Below are 9,257 nucleotides of genomic sequence, written 5' to 3'. Positions count from 1 at the left end.
CCTGAACTTGTATGGTTTTTTTCAAAAGGAAAAGTGACATCTCTGGACCCCGCAGTTAATCACATATGACAAATAACACATCATACAGGTAGCTTACTACCTCCCCTGACAAATCTTCCCTTTTAACATCTTCATCAAATACAGGTATTTTAATATTGGTATCTTATATATAGCTATTCATTGTGAGGTAGCACACATACCTTAGATATCTTTAATGACAGCATTCTTTTTCGTGGTTCTATATGTATCCTTGTAAGTACTTCTCTTAGTTTGTAACATGGTTCTTTCAACTTTTGCATATACTAGAATCTCTCTTTAATAAGTCAAAATCAAATAGGACATATCCGGTTTACTCCCTTGCAAACGAAACTAGATATCCATTTCCTAACAACCATTGAAATGGCAGCCTTTGGGCACAACCTTCATCCTCAGACCAACTGCTAAGCTTTGATATCAAAAGAAACACTGGAGGAACCCATCCTTTCATGCTCACTGAAAAGCAACCTCTCACACAGTTGGTTCTACTACCTTGTTGTGCTTGCCTTTTCTGTAAGAGAAGATGGCTTAGAGAAAGAGTTGAGAATCTCGAATCATTGACAGAGAACTGCAGGTTGAAAAATTGTTGGCTCGTGCTTTTCTTGCATCACGCAGGTAGCTACCCTGGGGTGAGCCAATAATCTTTACAAAGGATGCCAGATATAGTACACAATTTGAGCTTGAAAAATCAAGTAGCTCTCAAGATTACGGTTTTACATGAATTGGCCTTTCTCATCCATATAAAAGGGTTGAAGTGTTAGAGACAATTTAAAATGAACTTGGGAAAGTGGACTACATTATTCATTGGATTTAGCCAATACAACATACCTGCCTTGAAATTAAAAAGGCAGCTTGACAATCCAAGAAATCTCTCATTCATCCTCGTCTGAATCACCAAGGTCGGTTCCTCTAGCATTGAAGCTATTGGATGCCCTGATTCCTTTTCTAGAAATCTCATTGTCCAGAGACACCACACTGTTTCTGATTGTGGGTCGTGGTGTTGTTGCCATATCTTCCTTGGACATTGCAGTCGAAATCCCAAGACTCATCCCCATAAAAACTAATGTCTCTAGTGACCGCTCGCTATTTGCAACTAGATCCTCATCAAAATCTATGGCGCCCTGCCATCAAATGCAGCATTCATTGCATCTCAGTTGCAGCGCCTTAAAATTTGTTCCTTGGTTTGTATAAGCCACATTATGGATATGACTACGCAGTTCGGTTCAAAATGATTGCAAAAATAGAAACCGTAATGTCTTCTAACAAGATAAGTCATAAGTAGTATAAATAAGTGTGTGCTTGTGAATTGATGAGAAATGGCTTGAGTAAACGTTTTTAATTATCGCTTAACTTCCCCTGAACTAACATTTTAACTTTGCTTGTGACAGAACTGATTCTGTAAAATCTCTCTCTCTCTCTCTCTCTCTCTCTCTCTCACCTCTTCATATGCCCATCCTACTATGAGATCTGAGGGAGATTCCATTGTCTTGCCCCTGAAGGATTCAGCCCCCTCTCCCAGGTCATGCAGTATAAGGATTAGAGATAATTGGGCATGTATTTACCGGAGCTTGGTCGTTCCAGAGAGGTCATGCTGAGGCAGCACTCCGAGAGAGACAGACAGCGAGACTCTTCTGAAACCTCCACTACAATTTTTTTTGGTCCACACCCAACCACTTCAGAGGTTGCCATCCAGACACGTGATCCTTTTGGTCCACACCCATCCACTTCAGAGGTTGCCATCCAGACATGTGATCCTCTGGCCCCACTCACCCAGGCGGTCACCAGAGAGGGCTGGATCCATTCAGGGCCAGACATCCTCAACCCTAAGCACCCCAACCTTCTATCCATCCGCTACAGATCAGGGACATTGTTCGACAACATGGATAGCTCCCTTCCCAGGGGGGAGAGAATACTTCAGCCCTTTGATCTGGGCATCATTAGCCGAGTCTTGCTATACTATCTCCCATTCATCCCCCACAGTGACATATTGCATCAGCCATCTAGCTCTCACAGCACATCTCCCATTCATTCCCCAGAGTGACATATTGCATCAGCCATCTAGCTCTCACAGCACTGTCAGCTAGTTTCTTTTTTTCAGTTTTTTCCATGACTTCAAGTGTTCTCAAGGATTCATTGTGGTCTTTTGAAGACGTTAATAGAACTTTCTTTCTTTCTTTCTCTCTGAGAGCCACCCATCACCAATTTCTTTCAAGTTTCAGCAGGTTACAAATGAGAGTGATCACAGGAGCCCCCAGGTGACTCCACCAGGCGGACCAGGCAGTGCAAACTGACATCATCTGGGATATCCTGACCACAATGCAACCCAAAAACAACAGTGGAGAGGGCACTCCAGCTACAGTGTGCAAGGCCCACTAGACCAAGTTAACCCTCCACAGACAGCTCTAGATCCACAAGATCCTTCAGAGACACACGAGTGCTCCACCACAACCGTGGATGTAGATAGTTTTTATGACGTCACAGATGAGCACGAGACACATCGAACTCTATTGGTCAAACCCTTTCCCCCCTTCCCCTCACCCTAGCTTCTGGTACTCTCACTACATCCTACAATCACTCTGTGGATACATTGTTAAACGTTTTGGTCTCATAGATCCTTACAAATTTCTTTTTTTCTTTTAGTTCCCCTAGAGTTTCAGCCCGCCAAACTCTTTTGTGGCATTTTATGAGTCGGTATCCTTGGTTGTCCAATGCTCTTATTTGTGGGGATTTTAATAACTCCCCTTCTCCTCAGGAAAATACTCGGAATCATTCCCGTGCAAGATTGGATGGAATGGAATCTTTCACTTCGTAATGCTACAGATTGGGTGTTGCAAAAACTTATGATTAAGTTGGAAGATTGGAAACTCTCTACTTGGCCACTTCATGTCAGATTGAGAATAGTTCAATCGATTTTGATGGCTTACATTCAGTTTTTTATCCCTCTTCCGACATGGTCTAAAAACCAAATCTCTTACTTTATGACAAAAAGCATTGAGATCTTTTGGCAAAATTCTCATTATAAGAAGGCCTTGCGTCTCCTTAAGTATGAGTTCATATGCTTGCCAAAATTGCATGGAGGGCTTAAAATTTTCGATATCCATTATCATGTTCTGGCATGCAAAGCCCCTCTGCTTCCAACTTTTCTCGTGCAGGAATAGATCTAGATGCTTATGATTGCAGCTCTCTACTTTAATGTGAACATAGATGCATTTGGCAAATGGCAACTAACTCAGTGGGAACTTTTATTTGGCTATGTGGAGGGTAAGATTTCTGGATGCCCTTGTGTCTCTCATCTCCTTGCAGAATAGAACCTTGTTCTACAATACATTCAGAGATCGTGTAGACCTTCTGAGACCGGCAATACCTTGAGACAAGAAAGTAACTTTTAGAGTCATGCATTCCCTGCTTCTTTGGCTCTCCATTCCCCACGGCGAGCTTACTTTCTTAAGGCATTCGGGTTTGCCAAGGTGTTGAAGTTGAGTACCAATGCAGTACACTGAGAGATAGGCCCAGCCTCGACAGGACACCTCTTGAAGAGCTATAGTGGATTTTTTGTGGTACAGGCATCCACATCAGAGTCCACCACCCATGCTAGTGCCTCTGCACACCGACATCGGTTCACCACCCATACTAGTGCCTCTGCACACCGACATCAGAGCCCACCACCCATACCTACAGTTCGGCTCTACGCCCCCGAGTTCTCGGTGACCGAGCCCAATCTATCGTGCAGGCCAAACGCCTTTGATCTAGAGCACCACAACCCTCCATCCTGCAGGATAAACACCCTCGATCCAGAGTACCACGACCCTTCATCCAACACAGGAAAATCCCGGAGATTCTCCACCGATATGGCATGCTCCAATCATAGAGGTCCAACATTCCCTCTGCCATCAGATTAGTTCTAGCCGAGGCGGGTATCGTCTTTAGTTGATCACAGTACAAAGGATCAGCTGCTGATTACATGTACATACGCTAGCGTTAAATGTTTTCTTCTTTTAGTTTTCCATAACTCAGTGTATCCCTGGTACCATTGTATCACTTTTGGTCTCATATACCCTTGGGGTCTTTCATAGACATTCTTTCTTTTTTTCTTTCTCTTGTCAGATCTCAGGTTTCATTGACCGACTGGGAGAGGCATCGACTCATGGCTAGCACAATGATGATACCCATCCTCCTGTATGCCGATAGATACCATAGTCCTCATCTCAGAATCAGCTGAGAGGTAGAGCAAGCACACAGACAACCCAGATGCAGGGAGCCCCAGATCGAACACAAAATAGTCCGCTTCCCTTAATTATGCTTCATTATGGTCAAAATTAATATCACAGTGCTACACGGATCAGAAATATCTCAAAAGTCATACAATTACTTCATACCTTTTGAAACACACATATAACTGTGCTTCCACCAAATGAGAAGTATCCAAACTGCACAGCCACATCTTTGCATTAGGAGGCATAGTCACAAAAAATGGTGTACATGCTGGTATTCGTAAAAGATGCACATTCTGTAGTCAGTGTTACCTCTTCGCCCTTCTTCACATGGTCACCTTCATTCTTTGTAAAATTTATGCTGCCAACCATCGTTGCACCAATTGCAACAAACGCCATCTGAAATCCAAGTATTGGCATTTCTATACTTCTGAAACTTTACAGACGCCTGCTTGCTACCCCTACCACTTCATGGATGCAAAACAAGGGACTTGGGCTGTCAAGCAATGCATGTAAGAAACTGAAAGCGTTTCAGACATGCCATTTCTTGGAAGAGTTGCAGGAAGCCCTTATTCCATGTTCCATAGCAGAGCCAACAAACACTTTTTAGAGGAAAACCTACCTGCCTATCTTTTGAAAACAAAAACAAATCAGAGTGCATGCACCTCAACAAAAACTATTTTTAGGAAAGGCTACCTGCCTATCCCTTGAAAACCAAAACATATCAGAGCAGCACGTGCACCTCTACGATGCATCTCTTGCAAGCAGAGATGACAGCACAAGAGACGATGGTTCTCAGTGCTCACACACACACAAACACACAGAGAGTGTAACGATAATGCTATTGACATCTTACACAAGACCACAAGGGTCAATGAGACAACAAGAACCCTGATTGGCGCAGTGTCAGATACCTGACTCCTTGTTCCCATAGAGCTACCGTTTACACAGTATACTTTATTCAACATTGACAAGTAAAAGAAGTGGCATACCTTCCCAAACTCTTTGCTTATGATCACATTCACCACACGCTTATTCTCTGTGAATACATTGCAGTACTTGCTATTCACGGCAATAGGATTGACCTGGAAAAACACATGGGCTCAAATCTAAAACAGTTCGTCAAAATGTCCAGTTTGAAGACAGACAAAATAAGAGGGACTGTACCGTGTACAAGTGACCAGGAACCATAACATTTTTCCCGATCACACCACTGATGGGCAAGTGAAATCTATGGTAGTCCTGTTCAACCATTGGCATGAAAATGATGTAAAAGTTTATAAAGAAATTGAACACTTAAACCAGAAAGCATGCATGTGTAAAAAGAACAGTGTTCACGTGCACGTGTATAAGAAATCAAGTTATTGAAGACCCTGGCTGGCTGTGTTGTTGGTTCATTTGCAAAGTTAGTATAAGATCTCTAGACAAAATAAAATATACAACACTCACCTGGGGAGCTAATCGAAAGATTGCAAGAGATCCACCTTCAAAATCATTTGCCAGAACCTCATCACCAAGAAGACCCTTCACTGAAAACTTACGACCCTGTAAAGGATCAGATTGGAGCAAAATCAGATGTTCTCCCAAAACTATTTGCAAGTTTGCTTATTGCTTATAATGAAACACCATCACATTGTTCACGTGCAATCACAGTCTAGCTGCACATAGACCAGAACATTTGCCCATCCTTGTAAGCAGCATTGCACCCACTCAAAAACTATGTGCGCTACTTGGTTTTGTTTGATATGGATTAGCAACCATCAAAGGCCCACAAATGAGTGATCTTGACTCAGAAGCTCTGTATCCACAGCTTCCTGTGGACTGTGTTACCCAATGCCACTTCAGTCTCCATGCTGCTGCCAATCTAAGAGACACTCAAGACGGGTCCCCTATGGTGCTATTATTGCTCTTACATATTTTCTTCAAAGTGAATGCTGTCTCTTCCAAGAAGGGGGTAAGGAGTGTCATAGTGGTGTCCAAAATATGGCCAGTGTATAGATGCAATATTCTCCCTCTGTGTCTACAAATTTCATGCACTCGAAGGGCCACACATCTCGTCATTAAACACGATTACCCAGCATAAGGGGCCAAATTCTCCCCTGGATAAGCAATGAAAGAACCCTCAGGTATCATGGTATGCTGTACAATGGAGTGCCACTTGCTCATCGGTCTCCACGTCCTGTGTGTCACATGTACGGGATCCTTCTGTTATATTTAGGGTTAACTCTATATGTGTGCCGTGTGCATTGTAGATGAATAGCACTTTGTCAGCGTAGTCCAAAATATGAAACCACCTTGCTGTGCAACAATGTCAAGCTATATAGATTCAGTTCAATGTCCCATTTATTGGAACAAAATCTGTTTTACATTGCATGACAGTCAACGTAAACACAGATGGCCAGAGAGTAACAAATTTATGCACCACACATTGGTTGAAATAGATATTCTTGTAAGCCCTTCGTAAGAACAGACCTTGATCCAAAATCGTTTGGCCTCATCTGCAGATTTGTATACCATTAGGCGGCAATCTGCTGCACAAACAGCAACATGCCCTTTGTCCTCGTATTGAATGGGACGAACCCCAGGTTTGAGCTCTCTTATAAAAAAATCATTGAAAGTCTGCACTCAAAGCAAAACCATCCTTCATTCAAAGATCCAACTCTAGTATTGCTAAGAACTTTACTGTATCCACTCTATTTAACATCTGAGCACTTCAAACACAAATTAACATAGTAGACAAACCTTGTAACTCTCAATTGGATACTTGAACTCATCCACAATGATGCGATCCTGTCCAGATAAGGAGCTAAGTATGGGACCATGAAAATCGGATGAATAACATACAAAAAAAAACAGAAGAATTTCTGTATAAGAGCCTGCCTTTGTTGTGTGAGAAAGAAAGAAAAAAATAAAGAAAGCTCATATTAACATCTGCTAAAGACCCAAAAGGTCTGAGACCAAAATTAGTACATATTATGGTTTTTTTTTCAAGTAGCCTTAGGCCCAAGATCCTCCCGTAGCTGCCATTTTTCACCTCCCGTAGGCGCTTTTTATCCACCCCTAGGCAATGCCACCAAGGAAGCACCTTGGGGGGTTTTGAACCCAAGACCTCCTGGTCCTAGGCAAACACCACCACTTGGGCTATCACCTCATTGGCATATTATAGATTATTAGAAGCAAAACACATGAAAAAAAGAATTAAAAATCCCATTACTAAAAGAAACAGGGCCAGCGTACTATGCAGGCTCTGCTTGTAAAATGAAACAGGCGGATGTAGCCATCAAGGATGCCTATGGTCAGAGTCTGGACATCATCTTGGTGGCGGATGCCTCTGGACATCCTCTTGACTCACCAAAGTGCGGGCATCCACATGTTAATGGTCATTGAGTGCCATCAACCACACATCCTCTTGGCATTTTGATAGATATCTGCAATCACATCTCAGCCAACATCCTCTTGGGCACATGAGGATGAACGATGGGACCAACCACCACCCAATGGACAATTATAATTGCCCCACCAACTAGAGCATCTGCATTGAATGGCCTCGCCTACCACACCGAATGGCGGTACTCCTAGTAAAGGAGATACCAGCTGCTAGGTTTTTGGGTGTTCGCCATGTTTCCTAATTGTTCCACATTGCATAGATTAAGTGTAGTTAAGTGGTGTTCCACGCACCTCCTTGTTGTCTGTAAGACTAGTGGAGAGATGACACAATCAACACCCCCTTTAGCACGGCTTTGGAAACCAATCTTGCTACAGATATGCTAAAAATTTGATGATTACATTGCGGCAGACACTCCTCAGTATCAAAAGCCCTTGTGTACTATCTGTATCAGTCAATTGAGCTAGTTTAGAGGTTGGAGATCCTTGGAAGACCCTCAAGCACCTATTTCTCAAGGTAGTCCCTGCATGCCCAACACACGTTCCCATGGTAGTTCAAACAAGAGCCCCCATCACCCTACATTGTTACAATATAGGAAAGCTAATCATTTTTTCCCTCCATGCAGACCCTCATCCACCCCTACCAATGACAAGTGGTCAATTTAATGTGGATATCTTGGTAACCCCAATCCTCGGAACAATCCAGAAGGGCCAGCCCAACCCCACGGTCCTGGACCTCTTTCCACTGTGCTAGGACAAGTCAATGTCGAATTTCCCACTGTTAAGGGCTCAGCCACTAAAGATGCGGATGACCGTATTGTTGGGTAGGAGGGAAGCTAGCTTGCACACACACACACACACACACACACACACACACACAACCACACACACAACCTCAAGCACAGAGAAACGTGAGTGCTGGAAAAGATGTACTTAATAATGATATGAAATGAAAGTACAAGTGAGTTAGGGCAAAGTGCCCAACACACGTAAGTGTGTTCACACGGGGAAAAAACCTATGTCCAGTCACAAGGAAAAAGTGCCTGTGAGTAAGCTGGGTTCACACCTGAACTAGCCAGGAGTGGACATGACCAACAAACCCCCCTCAAGTGAATGGTGTGAACGGGTAGCAACAGGGTGATAAAGCTGTGAATGCTGCCCTGCACTATGCTCCACAGTAAGAGTGAACTGCAGTGCCAATGGAAAAAGCAAGCACTATATGACTGGAAAAAGGAGAATCCCCAATGTCATAGTGCTAATGCTAGAACACAGTAGTACATAAATGCATCACCAGAAATGCATGGCAAAGATCATGTGGACATCAACTGCATCAAATCAAGAGGCATCGCATAATACCCCCCTGAAGGCAAGCATCCAAATGCCAAGCTGAACTGCATGTAGTCCACATCAATGCTCTGTAACTGCACCAGTGATAAGCATAAGAAGAGGTAGCAGATATACACATGTGTAAAGGCAACAGGATCCAGAAGTCATGCCTGTGAGACATGCAATGTAAGCTGCAGAAGTGATACTCATCAATGGATGATCCGATGAGGAAAAATCAGCAATGGTAGGGCTGATATAGGTAAAAATTCAGCAATGGGAAAAGCTGAAAATGGAGAGAGA

At 43.1% G+C, this 9,257-nt stretch overlaps 1 protein-coding gene across 1 annotated transcript in view; it reads right to left on the bottom strand.

Annotated features, from left to right (window-relative positions):
* Positions 1-466: 466 nt before the first annotated feature.
* The window catches only part of LOC147618326 (phosphatidylserine decarboxylase proenzyme 2-like), an 89,616-nt gene continuing 80,825 nt past the window's right edge, over positions 467-9,257 (bottom strand). Inside the window, exons 14-21 of the mRNA XM_086774792.1 lie at positions 6,990-7,037; positions 6,720-6,866; positions 5,697-5,792; positions 5,415-5,489; positions 5,240-5,332; positions 4,560-4,646; positions 4,413-4,463; positions 467-1,157 (exon numbers count right to left, since the gene is read on the bottom strand). Of these exons, the coding sequence (XP_086630918.1) occupies positions 909-1,157; positions 4,413-4,463; positions 4,560-4,646; positions 5,240-5,332; positions 5,415-5,489; positions 5,697-5,792; positions 6,720-6,866; positions 6,990-7,037 (846 nt within the window). The 3' untranslated portion in view covers positions 467-908. The remainder of the gene's footprint in view (positions 1,158-4,412; positions 4,464-4,559; positions 4,647-5,239; positions 5,333-5,414; positions 5,490-5,696; positions 5,793-6,719; positions 6,867-6,989; positions 7,038-9,257) is intronic.

The sequence above is a fragment of the Cibotium barometz genome, chromosome 35 (assembly GCF_041138505.1).
Source record: "Cibotium barometz isolate CiBa-2024 chromosome 35, ASM4113850v1, whole genome shotgun sequence".
Taxonomy (NCBI): domain Eukaryota; kingdom Viridiplantae; phylum Streptophyta; class Polypodiopsida; order Cyatheales; family Cibotiaceae; genus Cibotium; species Cibotium barometz.
Note: the sequence above shows the minus strand (reverse complement) of the source record. Positions and strands in the feature narration are given on the sequence as shown.